Source organism: Mirounga angustirostris, unplaced genomic scaffold, assembly GCF_029215605.1.
Source record: "Mirounga angustirostris isolate CCGP_5_RB_7025 unplaced genomic scaffold, mMirAng1.0.hap1 SCAF_4, whole genome shotgun sequence".
Lineage (NCBI taxonomy): Eukaryota > Metazoa > Chordata > Mammalia > Carnivora > Phocidae > Mirounga > Mirounga angustirostris.
The window spans coordinates 87,250,813-87,269,696 of NW_026991712.1; the positions used below are offsets into that span (position 1 = coordinate 87,250,813).

An 18,884-nucleotide genomic window follows, 5' to 3' on the forward strand; every position below is an offset into this window, starting at 1 on the left:
GACTCTGACAGACTCTGTAGGAGGCAATGGAGAATTGTTGACATTTTTCAGAGGGAAATGACATGATGGAAATAGTGTTTTGGGAAGATTCATCTGGCAGTGGCTTTCTGGAAAGACTGGAGAAGAGAAAAGATCAGGAGTGGGAAGGATGGTTATAATAATTCTGGCTTGAGATGGTTATAATAATAAAATAATTATAATAATTCTGACTTGAGGTGGTGAGGATCTGATTATGTTGCACTAGACTTGAGATGAGGGGAATTTGTGAGATATTTGGTTTTAAATTTATTTTCAGAAAGTAAAAAAAGTAAAATATGCTTAGAGTTAAAAAAAATTGAATAGTACATAAAGGTATAAAATGAAAAATAAAAGTCTGCCTTGTCTTTGCCACCCCTAGTCTGGCTTTACAAAGGTAAACACTCTTAAAGATTTCTTGTGTACTTCAAGTAAGTTTTAAGCATATACCTGTATATAAACGGTTGACTCTGTTTTTCCTGGTAGTTATGTTCTATAAAGTTGTCTCCAACACTGAATTAGCAAATATAGAACCACTGCTCTTGGGGAAACACAGGGTTAGATTATTGCAAGTCTCTGATCATAACATTTTCTTTTCTTTTTTTAAATTTTAATTTTAATTTATTTATTTTATTTTATTTATTTTATTATTTTTTAAAGATTTTATTTATTTATTCATGATAGACAGAGAGAGAGAGAGAGAGAGGGAGAAGCAGGCTCCCAAGGAGCAGGAAGCCCGATGTGGGGCTCGATCCCAGGACCCTGGGATCATGACCTGAGCTGAAGGCAGACGCTTAACCATCTGAGCCACCCAGGTGCCCTTCTTTTCTTTTTTTTTTAAAGTTGAGGAGTTTATTAGGGAAATATGAGAGGCAAAGACAACCCAAGTGACAAAAAGAAAATTCTGAAAATGTCCCTTCAAGCCAAGTGGGGGCCTCGCCTTGACCTCCCCAAAAGGACAAGAAACTGGTGGGTTAGGAACAACATTCTCTGGTGGCCACCTTGCCAGGGCATAAGTGTCTCAGCCTGGACTGCCTCCCACCCCCCACCAAAGGTGGAAAGGAGACAAAGACTGTTTATAGAATCAGTGCAGAGGCAATGGGAGCTGTAAGGAAAGTCGGAGAGAGAGAGAGAAAGAGAGGTGGGGAGGACCTTGACAAAGAGTCCCAGGCATTTGGCTCTGAGCACCTCAAATACACTGACGAACAGTTCTACAAAATGTTACTAAAAGATAAAATGCCTCATGTTGGTTCCAAGAGCTCCCCTGGACCTCTTCCCACACGCCACATCACACACCGACGTACACTGCAGAGCCCAAAGGCCACGCTTTTGAAAAAAGAAGAACAAGAACAAGCCCTGTTGCTCTTTAAGGAGAGAGGAAGGAGCTGAGGCTGCTGGGGCCTTTCCCACGTGGGCCTGTATTCCGTAAAGCAGCTTCCCAGCAGCAGCATTTTGAGTTCCAGGTGAGGGTCTCGCCTTTTGTCACCAGTGCTTCAATGTACTCTATTCTCCGTTCGAGGGCTGTCAATTTCTCGTTTAGGGTTGCAGGTCTCGAACGACAAGACATATCAAACGAGTTGAGAAAGTCCGTGATTTTCTTGATGCTGCTGGTGATGACTTCAATGTATTCCCAGTTCGCCCAGTCCTGGTGAATCTCCTGCTGCACTGGATTCTCTTGACCCGCCACGGCTGCCACCTGACGAGGAGCCACTGCCTGATCATAACGTTTTCTTTTTTTTAAAAGATTTTATTTATTTGACAGAGAGAAACACAGCAAAAGAGGGAACACAAGCAGGGGGAGTGGGAGAGGGAGAAGCAGGCTTCCCGCGGAGCAGGGAGCCCGATGTGGGGCTCGATCCCAGGACCCTGAGATCACGACCTTAGCTGAGACCAAGAGTTGGTCACCCAACCAGCCTGTGCCACCCAGGTGCCCCTCTAATTTTTTTTTTTAAGATTTTATTTATTTATTTGACAGAGAGAGACACAGCGAGAGAGGGAACACAAGCAGGGGGTGTGGGAGAGGGAGAAGCAGGCTTCCCGCCAAGCAGGGAGCCCGATGTGGGACTCGATCCCAGGACCCTGGGATCATGACCTGAGCCGAAGGCAGACGCTTAACCGACTGAGCCACCCATGCGCCCCTGATCATAACATTTTCAACTGATCAAACGTAACTTTGGTTTTGTGTATTTCTGTTTTAAGACACCTTATTCAATACGTATTGTTGATTCATTAACATTGAGCTTATGACCAAGAGCACTATGACTCATGCCTGAAAGGAGTTTATCTAATGCCTATTTTCTCTCTAGGGCACATGGAAGTTTTCTTGAGCTTGGGCACACTAGACAGCCCTTCAGCACAACAGTTGGGGGCCGTTTTAAACAGTGAAATCACCAACAGCACCAAAAAAATGTGAAAAACATGACACTTCATAGACCATGAGTAGGACGCTTGTTTGTAGGATCAGAGCTAAAAAAAGAAGGCAGAGCGTTCCTTTGTTGGACCTCAGCTGGGAACAAACCTGTCCTGTGACTCAAATTGTTTGCTGCTTTGTACGTGTCTATGGATGACCACGAAAGTGTTAAAAGTATTGATTGGGAGGCTACAAGTAAGTTTTAGCGAGTAGGCGAGGTGACAAATATGGAACCCACAAATAATGAGAATGAGCTGTGTTTAGAGAGAGGCGCAGCTTCACAGCCGTATGACCTGTGCAGTGACACAGAGCTGCACTCAGGGTGTATATATGTAAACACACACACTTCAAGGCGCCTGGGTGGCTCAGATGGTTAAGCGTCTGACTTCGGCTCAGGTCATGATCCCAGGGTCCTGGGATCGAGTCCCGCATTGGGCTCTGGGCTCCTTGGGAGCCTGCTTCTCCCTCTGCCTCTCTCTCTCTGTCTCTCATGAATGAATAAATAAAATCTTAAAAAACAAAACAAAACAAAAACACACACACACTTCAGCATATGCTGACATTACATTCAGACACTATACCCTCAGCAGCCCTGCGGCCAAGCCGAAGGATATTTACATTTCAAATAATGATCATGATTGCCTTGTTGCTCTCCAAAAAGTTTGTACTGATTTTCACTCCTAGCAAGAATATTTGAGAATGTCTCTTTTCTCACAGCTTGCTAACTCTGTGAATTTCCAAACTTTAAAACATTTGCCAATCTGGTTGTTGCAGTTGTTTTAATTTGCATTTATGTAATCATGTGTGAAGTTGAACATGTTTATGTATTAGTCATTTTTCTTTTTTCCCTTTTGTGAATTGCCTACTGCTATCCTTTGTTCTAATACTATAGGTTGTTTGCCTTTAGTATTTCTTTATATAAATTAGTTAGCTCTTTGCTTGTTATATGAGTTATAAATATATTATCTCTGACTTATGAGTCTTTTGATTTTATTTGCAGCATTTTGGGGGGGGTACTTCTTAATCCCCTTCACCTATTTCTCTTGGCAACCACCGGTTTTTCTCTGTATTTATGAGCCTGTTTCTGTTTTATTTTGTTTGTTCATTTGTTTTTTTATTTAAAATTTTTTTTTAAGATTTTTATTTATTTATTTGACAGAGAGACACAGTGAGAGAGGGAATACAAGCAGGGGGAGTGGGAGAGGGAGAAGCAGGCTTCCTGCGGAGCAGGGAGCCCAATGTGGGGCTCGATCCTAGGACTCTGGGATCATGACCTGAGCTGAAGGCAGACGCTTAATGGCTGAGCCACCCAGGTGCCCCTTTTATTTAATTTTTAATTTATTTTAATTTATTTTTATTTTTAAAGATTTTATTTGTTTATTTGACAGAGAGAGACACAGCGAGAGAGGGAACACAAGCAGGGGGAATGGGAGAGGGAAAAGCAGTCTTCCCGCGGAGCAGGGAGCCCAATGTGGGGCTCGATCCCAGGACCCCGGGATCATGACCTGAGCCGAAGGCAGACGCTTAACGACTGAGCCACCCAGGCGCCCTATTTAACTTTTTAAGGATTTTATTTATTTATTTATTTATTTATTTATTTATTTATTTATTTATTATTTTTTTAAAAGATTTTATTTATTTATTTGAGAGAGAGAGAATGAGAGACAGAGAGCATGAGAGGGAGGAGGGTCAGAGGGAGAAGCAGACTCCCCGCCTAGCAGGGAGCCCGATGCGGGACTCGATCCCGGGACTCCAGGATCATGACCTGAGCCGAAGGCAGTCGCTTAACCAACTGAGCCACCCAGGCGCCCCTAAAAAAGATTTTATTTTTAAGTAATCTCTACACCCAACATGGGGCTTGAACTTATAGCCCTGAGATCAAGAGTTATATGCTCTACTGACTAAGCCAGCCAGGTGCCCCTGCTTTTAATTTTTTAATAAACAACTTAAGAATTATTTCAGATTTACCAAAAGGTTGCAAAAATAGTAGGTACCATAAAAGTAAGTGTTCCTATCTACCCTACACCCAGTTTTTCCTATTATTAACATCTTTTATTAGTATGGTAACTTTATCACAATTAATGAGCCAATAGTGCTATGTTATTATTAACTAAATTTCATGCTTCACTCAGATTTCCTTAGTGTTTTAGTCTCATATTCTGTTTCAGTTCCAGGACCCCATCCAGGATTCCACTTACTATTTATTCATAATGTCTACTTAGGCTCCTCTTGGCCATGACAGTTGTTTCCTGCTTTCTATCATTGTCATCCCACATCAATTCATGGCTAATGGGAGCAAAACCCTCTTGGAACCAGCCATGCCCAGGATACAGAATCAGCAAATAGCTGACTCTAGATCCCTATCTCTGCTCTCCCTACTGCTTCCAACCCCCTTACCCTGAGGCTCTCAGGCATTCCCACCTCCCCGTACATTCACTCCAGTGCCCTGTGCATTCCTCCTTTGCCCTCTGACTTCAACATATTGAAGGTAAGTCTTCCTTTGAAGTAAAAGGCTGCTTTCTAGCCTTCTTTGCCAGAGGCTGGGATCACCCCCACATATTCCCACAAGCTTGCTTTATTTGTTTGTGTGTGTGTTTATTTATCATCTTGGTTAGGGTAGCTGGCTGGTTTTTTTGGTAGCTAGTTTCTGGTACCATTCTAAGCAAGGAGTCTCTCCTTCAGATCCTGGAGAGACTGAGGACCACCACTAGCAGAGACAGGGAGGCTGAGAAGAAGAGTTGGTGAACCGGGGAAGTTAATGCCCCTGGTGTGTATGTGTCTGAAGTAAAGGTGATGCAGAAGCGCAGAAGTCCTAGAGAAAGCTAGAAATATAGATTTTGTACACTGACGAGAGGTCAGCAAGTAAAGGTGAGATGCACAAGCGCAGAAGTCTTAGAGAAAGCTAGAAATACATACAGATTTTGTACACTGACGAGAGGTCAGCATTTAAAATGGAGATGTGAGAGTTACCTGCTTTTGAAGGTGGCAGTAGAAGGCATGGGAATGAGGGAGAAGAGCTGAGGGCAGAGGAGAGAGCCTTGTCTACAGTTAAGACTGGGAGGGAGGGCCTGTGCTGGAGACAGGTGAGGGGCTGGAGCCCCTGGAGGAAAGAGTGTGGAAGACTCGGAAGCAGAGGAACAAGAGACATCCGGTAGAAGAAGCACTGAAAAGAGGTTTTCGGTTTCTGAGCTCAACTATAAAGGAGGGACAAGGGGACTCAGAACCACTGGGTATAAACTGACACAGGCAATGGCGAATAGAAAGGAAAGAGATAGGGTCGCAGCTGCAAGTGGCAAAGGGAAGGGGATATGGTTCTCCTATACATCTTTGAGGTCAGAAGGAAAGTAACTCAGAGAGTGAATTAGCGAAGATGATAGAGGGGAAAGGGAAATTGGTGAAAGTTGGGTTCTACTGAGGTTCTTGTAGTTGCCCTGCTTCACTAGGATGTAAGCTCACAAAGGCAAGGATTTCTATCAGTTTTGACTTCTGCCATATTCCAGGAGCCTAGAACAGTGCCTGGCACCTGGTAGGTCTTCAATAAACATTGCTGAAGGATTGAGAAGAATGGGAATTATTAAGTCTAGATACTAGGAAGAGAAACTGGCTTTATTTATCTATTTTTATTTATTATTATTTTTTTAAAGATTTTATTTATTTGACAGAGAGAGACACAGCAAGACAGGGAACACAAGCAGGGGGAGTGGGAGAGGGAGAAGCAGGCTTCCTACTGAGCAGGGAGCCCGATGTGGGGCTCAATCCCAGGACCCCGGGATCATGACCTGAGCCGAAGGCAGACGCCAAACGACTGAGCCACCCAGGCGCCCCTATTTATTTATTTTTAAAGATTTTATTTATATATTTGACAGAGAGAGAGCCACAAGCAGGGGGAGCTGCAGGCAGTGGGAGGAGGAGAACCAGGCTCCCCGAGGAGCAGGGAGCCCAATGCGGGACTCAATCCCAGGACCCCAGGATCACGACCCGAGCTGAAGACAGTCGCTTAACCAACTGAGCCACCCAGGCACCCCGAGAGACTGGCTTTAGAATGAAGGATAAATGAACACATGTATCTCTTCCTCTTAGACCATAGGGAAGATTGAGGAGCTGGGGGTAGATACCGAACTCATGCCTGAAGCCCTGGGCTGAAGGACATGGTACCCAATGAAGATGGACTGCAGGCTTGTCAAGGAACTAAGGGCAAAAATCTCTTCCTGCTTCCATCCAGGGCAGCCAAGAGCTGGCCTGGGACACCAGCTGGGCTCTTTCCCCATCCCTTTGCATTCCAGCTCAGTCCTGTGCACAATGAAGAAAGGGAACTGACAATGCAGTGACATGATTTAGGTTAATGAACCACTGGTCACCTGCCAAGTGGGTGGGAAGTTGTTTTTCTTTCTGCCCACTTTTGTAGAAAAAAAGTTTTTATGAATGATTCATCTTTTCTCATTATCCAGAGTACAAATTTGTGAGCTGATTACAAGAGATTAAAACCCAGGGAGAACAATATTCACCCCCACCTCCCCACCTACCCCCAATTTCTGGTGGATGGATATGTTCCCTATCTTGATTGCAGTGAGGATTTCATGGATATAAATATAGACATAGACATAGATATAGATATCTATATGTATCTCAAAACTATCAAATTGTACATTTACATTTATGCAGTTTACTGTATGTCAATTATACCCCAATAAAGCTGTTTAGAAAAAGGAAAACAGGAATCTCATGTAAAATATTTTTTAAAATTTTTAAAAATTTTATTGTGTTGTTAGTCACCATACAATACATCATTGGTTTTTGATGTGGTGATCCACGATCCATTGTTTTCATATAACACCCAGTGCTCCATGCAGTACGTGCCCTCCTTAATACCCATCACCGGGCTAACTAATTCCCCCTCCCCCCTAAAATATTTTTATAATCACAGAGTTAGGGTATTTAATTTGTGCATATATCAATTTATCGAATTTATCTTTGCAATCAAAGAGAAAATCATTTTGAAGGAAGATATTATTTTGGAGAAAACAAAGGACAACGAGGGAGACAAGATACAAAGAGCGTCATTGCAGGAATCCCAGCCACACACCAGGATAAACTAACCATTTTCTGGGGTGTGGGTGGGGGAGGCAAAGAACTTAAGAGGAGAAAGTCTTCCATTAGCTGGGATGAGAATGTTGTGTTCTTTTTGTAATTCCTTATTTAGCTGGCTGACTCCTTGAGACCATGCTCTCCTTGTCCCCACCAATATACATAAAGCCCTCCTTTTTACAACCTAGAGAGAAAGGTGTTTTCTTCCAAAGGGAAGCCAGTTGCTCTGGCATTCTGCTGGTCCCAGGCTCTCATTTCATAGTCCTCCTGAGGCACTACAGAACTCGAGAGACGCAAGTACAGTTCACTGAATGGATGGATCAAGGACCTGGTTTCCCTGGCCCCAGGACTCAGTGATGATTGAAACTCTTGCTGAGGTCCATCCACTTTAAACTTTTCTGAAAAGGTTTTGGAAATTATGTCCACAGGAATCAAATTTAAGTGGCTAAGGATTTAAATTACTCCCAACTGGGGGCACCTGGGTGGCTCAGTCGGTTAAGCGGCTGACTTAGGCTCAGGTCAGGATCCTTGAATCAGTGGGGAGTCTGCTTCTCCCTCTCTCTCTGCCCCTCCCTCTGCTTGTGCTCTCTCTCTCTCAAACAAACAAACAAACAAACAAATAAATAAATAAAATCTTTAAAAAAATTATTCCCAATTGGTCTCTGCCATTGCATTGCAGTCTTAGGGCTTTTATGCCAAACAATATGCATGAAACAGTGCTGGGTGCTGTTCTTAATCCTAAAGAGGCAGGGTTGGTTCTTGATCTTGACTTGAAACTCAAAAAGGCTAGAGACTAAAATCCCTGGGGCAGGGCGCCTGGGTGGCTCAGTTGGTTAAGTGACTGCCTTCGGCTCAGGTCATGATCCTGGAGTCCTGGGATCGAGTCCCACATCGGGCTCCCTGCTCAGCGGGGAGTCTGCTTCTCCCTATGACCCTCCCCACTCTCATGCTCTATCTCATTCTCTCTCTCAAATAAATAAATAAAATCTTTAAAAAAAAAAATCCCTGGGGCAGATGTGACAAATCAATAGTTGTGAGTTGGAACTGGTCTGTTTAATAGAGCGCATTCATAAGTAGGGAGGGTTAAAGTCAACTCATTTCCTGAACTAACAGGTGCCAAATTTACTAAAAATCTCCAAAGAATTCCAGGGGGACCATGGAGGCAAGGGTGCCAGTAATTGGCTTCTAATCCTTCAGGCTTTGCCTCAAAAGCCTCCTTCAGCCTTTTGGCTTCAAAAGCTCTCCAACCATTCTCCATACCTAGTTGCCATCATGATGCCCTCTCAAAATTCTCTTCATAGCACATTTCAGTATCTTATCAATTAATTTACCTGTTTAGTTTCTGTCTCTCCTACAGTGGAAGAGACTCTCCATGGGAGAAGGGATGTCACCTCCTGTGTTCACCCCTGTATCACTGCAATAATGCAGAATGATGGCTTCCCAAACATGGCCACATCCTTATCCTAGGACCCCCTAAATATGTTATTTCACAGGGCAAAAAGGACTTTGCAGATGTGATTAAGTTAGGGATGGGGACTCAAAGATGGGGAAAGTATCCTGGTCCAGGTGGGTCCTTCTGGATGTAATCACAAATGTCCTTCTAAGATGGAGGAAGGGGAATCAGTGTCAGTGAAGGAGATGTGACAACAGAAGAGGCAGTCAGAAAGTGGGAGAGAGACTTGAGGATGCTGCATTGCTGGCTTTGAAGATGGAGGAAGGGGCCATGAGCTAGGGAATGCAGGCAGCTTCTAGAAGCTGGAAAAGACAAGGACATAAATTCTCTCTGAGTGCCTCTAGAAGGAATGCAGCCCTGCCAATAGCTTGATTTTAGGATTTCTAATCTCCAGAACTGTAAGATGATAAATTATTTAAAGGCACTAAATTTGTGGTAATTGGTTATAGCAGCTGTAGAAAACTAATACATATGGTACCTGGTGCATAAACATATGTTTATTGACCAACTTCCTTATATCTGGGACCCCAGCCTATAATAAAAATAATACTGAGGCACCTGGCTGGCTCAGTTGGGGGCAACATTTGACTCTTGATCTTGGGGTTGTGAGTTCCAGCCCCACGTAGGGTGTAGAGATTACTTAACAATAAATAAACTTTTTCTATGTCTTCTCCCAGATCTCATCTACATAAATACACATTTAAAAAAAACTTTGTGGGCCTAGGTGCCTCAGTTGGTTAAGCATCTTCCTTTTGATTTCAGCTCAGGTCATGATCTCAAGGTCATGAGATTGAGCTCTGCACTGGGCTCTGTGCTTGGCGTGGAGCCTACTTAAGATTCTCTCTCCTTCTCCCTCTGCTGCACCTCCCCCACCTAAAATAAATAAATTAAAATAAAGTAATAAATAAAAATCTTTGTGATTGTAATGTGTGTGTGTAGACACATATGTACGTAGTTTTCATTTTTCTGTTTAACATTATTTTATTGCATAAGTGTGTCAGTTTGGGTCCTTTGGGAGAAGAGATACTGAGACAAAATTAAGAATGTAAGGAGTTTATTAAGGGTAACACCTGTGAAAGAGGGATGCTACAGGACGGGGCAAAGGAGAGCCTCCAGCACCATGCAAATCTGACAGTCTCAGCCTGCCCAGGACAGAGGCCTGGGGCAAAGACTGCCAGTATAGGAGTCCCATGTTGAGCAGAGATGGCCAGGTCCTAATACCCAATCATGCTCAGTCATTGGTGGGGGTTGCCAGGGAAGAGTGTGCTCTCACCTTGAACTAATAGTGAATCCTGAAGGTACTGCAGCTGGAAGAGGGGGGAGATGGGTATACTTCTGGCAGCTGAACAGAAGGCACTTTTTTTTTAATTTAAAGATTTTATTTATTTGACAGAGAGAGAGAGCACAAGCAGGGGGAACAGCAGAGGGAGAAGCAGGCTCCCTCTGTAGGGAGCCCGATGCGGAACTCGATCCCAAGACCCTGAGATCATGACCTGAGCTGAAGGCAGATGCTTACCCGACTGAGCCACCCAGGTCCCCCCCCCCCTTTTTTTTTTTAAAGATTTCATTTATTTATTTTGAGAGAGAGAGAGAAAGTACTTTTTTTTTTAAAGAGGTCACAGCACAAGTGGCGCTGATCCTTTTTTTTTTAAGATTTTATTTATTTATTTGAGAGAGAGAGAACACCTGAGAGGGGATAGGGTCAGAGGACGAAGCAGACTCCCTGCCAAGCAGGGAGCCCGATGCGGGACTCGATCCAGGGACTCCAGGATCATGACCTGAGCTGAAGGCAGTCGCTTAACCAACTGAGCCACCCAGGCACCCGAGAAAATACTTTCTTGAAGAGAATCCAGCTGGGCACCTCCATGGCTGCTACAGCCCCCTCCCTCCCCGGTCCTTTGGCTTCACTTCTCCTACACATTTGATAAGTGTTCTGTGGGCCTCTCTTCCTGAGGAGGAACTCAGAGGGAGGTTAACAGAATAAACTACTGTCCCTGTTGCTGCCATTAGTCTCAGGGCTGCAACCAGTACTCTTTGCTTCCTCCCCGCTGCAAACCTCCCTTGCCCTCAGCCATTACATCTCCTGTTCTCCGTGGCGGACCCAGTGGTGTGGCCCAAACCCTGATTCCTGAGAACTCTGAGGTCCCTTTGCAGGTCAGGGTTGCTGCACCTTTTCGTTCATGGTCACAGCTACACAAGGAAGGACTGCGCGGTGCCCAGATAGGTCACCACACACTTTTTTACTGGGATGCTGGCAAGTTACTGGGACCTCCATCCTGCCCCAGCTTTGCAAGAGCAGTCCTATCTCCTCCCTGATCAGGGTCAATTACCCCTGACAGCACAGTAGCTCCTCACCGTGCCCGCTGCTCCCTGTGCACCCATAAGGAGCCCAGATGGCGGCGACGTATGGAGCCTAATGTGCCCCTGGGGGAAGAGCCTGCCCCTTTGTGGACTAGAAGCTCTGATCCTGCAGAGCCCCGCCCTGCAGGAACAGGAAGCACAGTCGCCCAAGGGGTCACTGAGAGTAATGGTAAGTGGGTGCTTTGGGCTGAAAGTCTGTGTCCTTCCAAAAGTCATATGCTAAAATCTTAATGCCCGATGTAATGACTTCAGGAGGTGGGGAGTTTGGGAGGTATTGAGGGCAGAGCCTTTGTGACTGCAATTAATGTCCTTATAAGAAGGAGACCAAGTAAAATCCCCTCTTCTTTCTGCCATGTGGGAAAACACAGCCATCGGGCGCCTGTATGGCTGAGTCCTTAAGCGTCTGCCTTCGGCTCAGGTCATGGTCCCAGGGTCCTGGGATCGAGCCCCACATCGGGCTCCCTGCTCCTCGGGAAGCCTGCTTCTCCCTCTCCCACTCCTCCTGCTTGTGTTCCTGCTCTCGCTAACTCTCTCTCTCTGTCAAATAAATACATAAAATCTTAAAAAACAAAACAGAACAAAAAACTACAAGTGTTTATTGTTTATAAGCCACCCAGTTGGCTGTATTTTGTTATAGCAGCATGTCATGAGCTGAGTAGGACTGTGGGGCTACTCCTTTCCTGCTCCAGAACTGGCCGTCTTTTGTGTCACCTGGTATATGGGCCAGAGCAGTGTTTCTAGAGTGGAATGTTTTGCCTTCACAATGTGAAGAGCCTTCTCAAGTGCTGTGATTCCTTCTTTGTCCTAAGAGATGCAAGATGAAGCAATTTTTCTTTTACTTTGGAGGGGATGTCCTGGCATGTTCTTAAACACTGGACTCCTAAAAACTTCACTGTGGTTTTGAGGTAGTAGGCCCCAGAATCTTCGTAGGGATTATCTTTCACACTCTGGGGCATGTGTGTCTCCACATAAGCTTATTGAAGCTTATAGTATGCAAGCTACTCTTGCTTCTCCTGACTGATCAGCATGATGTCATCAGTAGATCAAAGGGATGTTCTGCAGGATGTTCCAACAGTCCAGATTGTTTCTGACTAGATGGGCTGAATCCATTGTAAACTGGACTTCAGTTAGGATTCTATATATTACCTGGCCCTCATAAGCTCTACTCAACAGGGGGGTGAGATGATGCTTTGGGTCTCCAGATATCAATGTCAACCCAGGTCCTGTGTCCAACAGTCCTCAAAATGCCTGGCCTGTTCTCCTCTCCTCTGTTTACAGTCACCTGAGCAAACAGTCATAAGTCCTCTTTGGAAAGACTGGGGAATTATTGTACTATATACTTACCACCATATTGCCAGTCTTGGAGACCCGGCCACCTCTTTAACCGATGCACTTTAGGTCTGAAAATGGACTCAGGTTGCAGAACTAGATAAGGGATCAGGATTTTTTTTTACTGGGACTTCCATCCTTAGGTTCCTGCTTATCTATTTTTGCTTTCTTTCAGTGACATATTTCCAGCAATACCTGTGCTTTGATTGCCCTTCTATTTGCCCCTAGGGATGCCACGTTCTATTAACCATCTCTACAACTCTGTGTCAAGCTCCCTGGGCTGTCACTCTGACCTTGCCAGTCATTAGGATAATTGTAACCCCCAGGCTTCGGGCAGTTAAATTTAAGTGCTGCCACTGGGCCGCTATTGCTTTGGAACCCTCCTTTATTTCTGTTGCTATAAAAGAGCCAAGTGGTGACATCTCCTCTTAGTAGCCCCCGCTTGGCTCACAGAAGAAAGCCACGCTGAGCTCTGTAGCGATGCTGGTCTTCCCTCACCAGCACATTCCTGACGGCCTTGGTAAATGGGTTCCTCCAGAAGTTCTACGGAACATCCTCTGGTAGTTTCTGGCTCTTATAATTGATTCTAGCATGTGCCCGCTTCACTGAGCCATGCAATCCTTTCTCCTCCCCGTTGCCATGGCGATCCAGGCAGATGAGCTTCACTCAGCAAAGGCTCCTCCATGTTTCTAGGAGTCACTAGGGTAGGTCCTTACCAGGAAGTTAAATTCTATCCCAAGAGAGTAGGCCCCAGTGAATAAACTGTCCCTTATCCAGTCTTGTATTTCAGCCCTTGATTAAGCACCAACCCCATCTTACCAGCACCTGCTGGTTAGTTCTTACGCAGCACATGCAGTGCTGGGGGTATAGTCCCTTTCTTCTCTCATCAGGACCAGCATGTCCTTGCTGGGCTATGCTGTAACTTAACCCTAAACAAGATCTTGGCAGTCAGGAGAGGACGTAGGGGCAGATTCTGGCAGTGGCGAGGACTCTGTAGTGTCTTTTCACGTGGAGGGAGTGCTCGATCTTCATAGGGAGGTGTGGGCCCCTTCTTAAGGCTCTGAGGGTTCAGAGGAGTGTGAGAGCCAAGAATTTGGGGGGCACCACTTCGATACCTCCATTCCATGTACCAGAGTCCTGGGTTTTCCCAACCAGGGCCCTGACCTTGATTACAGATCTGCCTCCTGGAACTCTGTTAAATCCCAAGTTTGGTCTTCAGCTTTTTTTGCTTTCTAGCTGCTACAGATAAGGGCCTCTTCGTAACCCATCAAAGAGGCTGTCTGGCCTTCACAGTTAATTTTCAATGTTTGGTAACTGCTCTGTTTTTCATTATCTCTTGGCAGGGCTCAATGCAACTTAATAACAGCCAGCCAATTCCATTGTTTCTGTATTCACTGCTACCTCTCTGTCTACCCCATATGCCTGAATTGTTACACTACAGGAATATTTTCCCACTTCACCATCAGTGAAAGCAACTGGGCCACCATCTTGTCTCAGACTATCTGTAGCCCACATACTATCTGGGAGGGGTTCTTATTGTCAGCCAGGCAGTGAGTGATGCAGTTCCCAAACCCTATCTGATTGCCTGCTTTTTCAGACCACTCCTAGAACCAACTTGAGTCAATTCAGGTGGTCTGGGAAGCAGATGCTGGGGCAAAATTAGGAGTGCAAGAGGCTCAGTGGGTATTAATGCCTGTGAATGAAAAAGGGGAAAGAAGCAGGAAAGGGTACGGAAAGCTTTTCAGATAGGATACAAATCCGATACCCCTGAAAGGAAAGGATGTAGGAAACAAATTGGGCAAGGAGAACCTCAAGCCATGATGCAGATCCTTCCAAGCTCCAGTCAACCAAATGGAAAGCTCCAGAGCAGAGTGTCTGATAGAAGAGTCCAATAGTGGACAGAAATGGCCAAGCCCTAATCCCCATACCATGCCTTGTCCTAAACTAGGGGCTGCCCAGGGAGAGTGGGGCCTTACCTCTGACACTGTAACAGATCCCCAAAGTGATGTAGCTGGAGGCTGACAACTGTGTGCTGGTAGTTGAATGGCAGATTCTTCGTCAAAGGAAGATCTGAGCCATACAATCTCCATGGCTCCCACACAGGTATTTTGTCTCTGATTTCAGTGCTATATCCATATATCATCTTCCCTTTCTCTGTATTTGAGATATACATTAAAAAAAAAATTCACATCAGGAATCTAAACAAATCCGGCAATTGGTGGGACCCTGCTGAAATTTCTTGCCGTAACTGACTGGGAGAGAACTTGGGGCTTTGGGAATGTGTGTACAGGTTTAGGCTGCCAAGCTTCTGCCTCCTTCACTGATGAGGAAAGGAAAGCAAGATGGGAGGGCGGAATCAGCTGTTGTTTGGGTGTGTGGAGGCAAGCTGGCTCAGAATGGCGTCTTAACAACTCAGAAAGAAAAATTATGCAGAAGGAATCTGTTCCTTTTAATTCCCCTTGGAATTGGAAATATGTAGCCTTCTTGCTCTTTTTTTTCCCTTTCCTTTTATTTTTTAAATTAAAAAAAAATTAAACAAAAAATTTTTAAAGGTTTTTATTTATTTGACAGAGAGAGAGAGAGACAGACATCGAGAGCAGGAGCACAAGCAGGGGGAGTGGGACAGGGAGAAGCAGGCTTCCAGCCGAGCAGGGAGCCCGATGTGGGGCTCGATTCCAGGATGTGGGGCTCAATCCCAGGATGTGGGGCTCGATCCCAGGACCCCAGGATCATGACCTGAGTGGAATGAGACGCTTAACCACTGAGCCACCGAGGCACCCCCTTTTTTTCCCCTTTTAAATGATACAGTATTTTGAATGTCTACTGGAGACTTTCGACATACTGGAATTCGGTTGCCCGAGTGGTAGAGGTGGGGCAGCTAGGAGGACAAATGGGTGAATGAGTGTAGGACGACAGGAGGAGCTTGGAGATGAGGCTCTCCCTTGTTAGGGAGTGACTCTGATTAGACCGAAAAGGTTGCTTGGAATTCTTTGTCCCAAACAGTTACCTTGTTATATATCAGACCTGGTTACACATACTCATGTTCCCAGCCCATGATAAGAAAGGGGCTGGAAGATAGAACAGGACTTTTTTTTCCTGAAGACGCTCAAAGGAAACAATGTAATTATGAAATCTGGGACCATTTTCTTAGTTTTTCCGAGGAAACGGAGTCCCAGAGATTTAGGAGACTTGACTAATATTATGGATTTCCCAGAAATAAGATGAGAATACAGATCTCTGACTCCTGACTCAGTGCTCTGCCTCAACGATGTCCGCGTATAAAATCTCTGTGGAAAGAGTGGAGCACATGGGTCTGAAAAATGAAATATCTTTGGGGAACTCTTGGAGATCCTGAACCCAAAAATTGGAAGAGTATATCAAGTGAGTATATAAAGTGACCCTTTCTTATTGTCTTCCCTAACAATACCCATAACAAAAATTTTACTCAACCAAGAAAAGCCCCAAGCATTAGTATGACAAGTTATTATTGCTCTTGAAGAGCAAAATACTTGTAAACAAAGCTCCAGAAAGAAATGATGAGCAGTGTGCAAAGGGACATCAGTGTGAGTGGTCCCTTTCTTTCTGCCTTTGCCACAACTCCAGTGTAGGGTGTGCCACCTCAACCAAGCCTTGCCATTGATTGCATTTATCATATTGACCTAGCTTAACCCTCTTGAGTACTGCCTCGTTCTCACTCAAAAACCTTGAATAGTTCTCCATTACAAATAAAGCCCACATTCCTTATCCTGATATTCAAGACCTTGTATAATCTATCCCAGAATCTACCTCTCTAGTCTTATTTCCCACTATGCCCCTGTCTCTTTGATTAGCTTGTAGGGGCTCCTTCCAATTCCCACAACAAACATTATGCTTTCCTGCCCCAGGACCTTTGCACAATTTCTGACCCTCATTCCTCCCCTCCCTTCACCTACCTGTTTTCTGAACACTCAGGTTAGATACCACTCTCTTCTAGTTGAAAGAGAGGCTTTCCTGGCAGCATTTCATTTGAACCATTTATTTGGCACTTACCGTATTCTTCTGCAGGTTTGTAGATAATTCCAATAGTTCCAAACTGGTTTACAAGTCTCCAGCCCTCAGAATCACCCTTCTTTTTGGCAGGTTGTACAATGTGGTGAACTAGAGTGATCTGACTCAACTTCAACTCCTTACCTGGTCTTCCAATTTAAGTTCCAGAACACAGACTTTCCCTTTTCCTCTAGGTTCAGGCTTTGACTGCTTGCTCACACACTCTCTCTCCCTTATTTCTTGAATCTTGCTCACCCTTTTGGCTTATTCTCAAAATATAACCAAGTCTCTCCTCCCTAAAAACAAAATAAAACAAAAAACTTCCCCTTTTACCCTGTTTTTCTTTAAGCCAAGGTACCTTTTTCCTTCTCTTTTCTTGATATATACTTCTGTTGTTGCAGTCTGAGCTGAGGGTCTGTCCTCTGCTGAAACTTGCATCTGGAAGACCAACAAAAATTCAAAATGTCAAATTCCCATTTCTTCTCCTACTTCAATACCTCTCTTCCATGGACTTTTTTTAACCTACCTCTCTGAATCCTCCATCACTGACTTTTGTGTTTCTCCCATCTGTCCCATATTTCTCAAGGTTTGTTCTTTGGTCCTCTTTGCAAATTTGCATTATCTCTTAGGATGATTCTTAGATCTGTTTCTAGCCCTACTTCTCTTCTAAGCTTCAGTTCCTACCTTGTGTGTGTGTGTATGTCCCACCTACTTCTCCAACATGGCAAATTCCAAAGTTAATTTATTATGTTCTTCCTCTTCTGGGTCCTCCCCAATCCCTCTGTCTCCTGTCCTTTCAATCTCAGCCAATGGTGTCACCTTCTTCCAGTTATTTATCTTTATTTTATTTTTTTAAAAGATTTTATTGATTTATTTGACAGAGAGAGACACAGCGAGAGAGGGAACACAAGCAGGGGGAGTGGGAGAGGGAGAAGGAGAAGCAGGCTTCCCGCCGAACAGGGAGCCCGATGCGGGGCTCGATGTGGGGCTCGATGTGGGGCTCGATGTGGGGCTCGATGCGGGGCTCGATGCGGGGCTCGATGCGGGGCTCGATGCGGGGCTCGATGCGGGGCTCGATGCGGGGCTCGATCCCAGGACTCTGGGATCATGACCTGAGCCGAAGGCAGACGCTTAACGACTGAGCCACCCAGGCGCCCCCAGTTATTTATCTTTAAGTTACTCTTCCTATGCAGTCTTCCCTGCTGCTCCTCAGGAATTGGCCACAGATTAACATGTAATAATTTCAGGAGAGGTGCTAGTGGTAGTGGTGATGGCCTGGGACACTCAGGAAAGAACAAAGGAAAGAATTGTAGGACAGGAATTTGGTTCCAAATTCACTTCTTAGTGAAAAATTTTCCAATTTACCTAGAACTTTCTCTTTTATACCATTTCACAAAAAGTCTAATTACCACTTGAATATATGTCAATGTAATTTATTCCTTCTTTCTGAATATTGTATTTGCTCTGCTTTCCTACCTTTGCCATATTTGTAAACTGGCCAATTTTTCCAAATTGTAACATTTCTTAAGGAGAAGGGACCATAAACTCTGGAAAAAACATTGGTGTCACCTTTACTACCTGTGCCTGATGATGGTGTCCTTCTGAGATTGAGTGCTTCCTTGAGGAATAGATGACACTATGGTGACTCTGAGGCCTCCTGGTTTTTCTTGTAATCTGTGTCCAGAGTGCTGGGGTGTGGTGTCTTCTTTACCACCCTAACTTTATATTTACTACAAATATACTAAGTACCCTAATTATTAAGGTGTTACCCGTGAGACTTCAGGTGTTTCCACTTTTCCAACATCTGGGTCAATTAACAATCTCCCATTTCAAAAAAACAGTTTTTGTTTTTGTTTTTTAAGTCTTCCCACTGGTCTAGAGACAAGTCCTGGAGGGATACTTCCTCTTCGGATCCCCACCCCCACTCCCTTTTGCTCTTCCCTCCCCTAGGCACTGGCCTGTTTGATGACTCTAATCCGGGTATAATGCTTCCCTTGGAATGCGGAGACTTTGCATCCTAGCTAAGGAACTGGTAGGTGGACTTTACCCTCCAGGACCCACACCTAGTTTCGGAAGGGCGGAGGGGGGAGGAAAAGGCAATGAGCGCCAGCGAGGGCACCAGACTGTCGGCTGCATTTAAGATTCCACTTCAACCCTAAATAGGTACACAATAAATATTTGTGTGTTTTTTTTTTTAATATTTGT

General features: G+C 44.7%; 1 protein-coding gene across 1 annotated transcript; it reads right to left on the reverse strand.

Moving 5' to 3' along the window:
- Nucleotides 1–836: 836 nt before the first annotated feature.
- On the reverse strand, nt 837–5,424 carry LOC123860253 (probable protein BRICK1). Its single transcript, XM_064587516.1, has 2 exons — nt 5,396–5,424; nt 837–1,745 (listed from the first exon to the last, which is right to left on the reverse strand). The coding sequence occupies exons 1-2, from the start codon at nt 5,422–5,424 to the stop codon at nt 1,382–1,384; spliced, it is 393 nt and encodes a 130-aa protein (XP_064443586.1). The 3' UTR covers nt 837–1,381.
- Between the last annotated feature and the right edge of the window lie 13,460 nt (nt 5,425–18,884).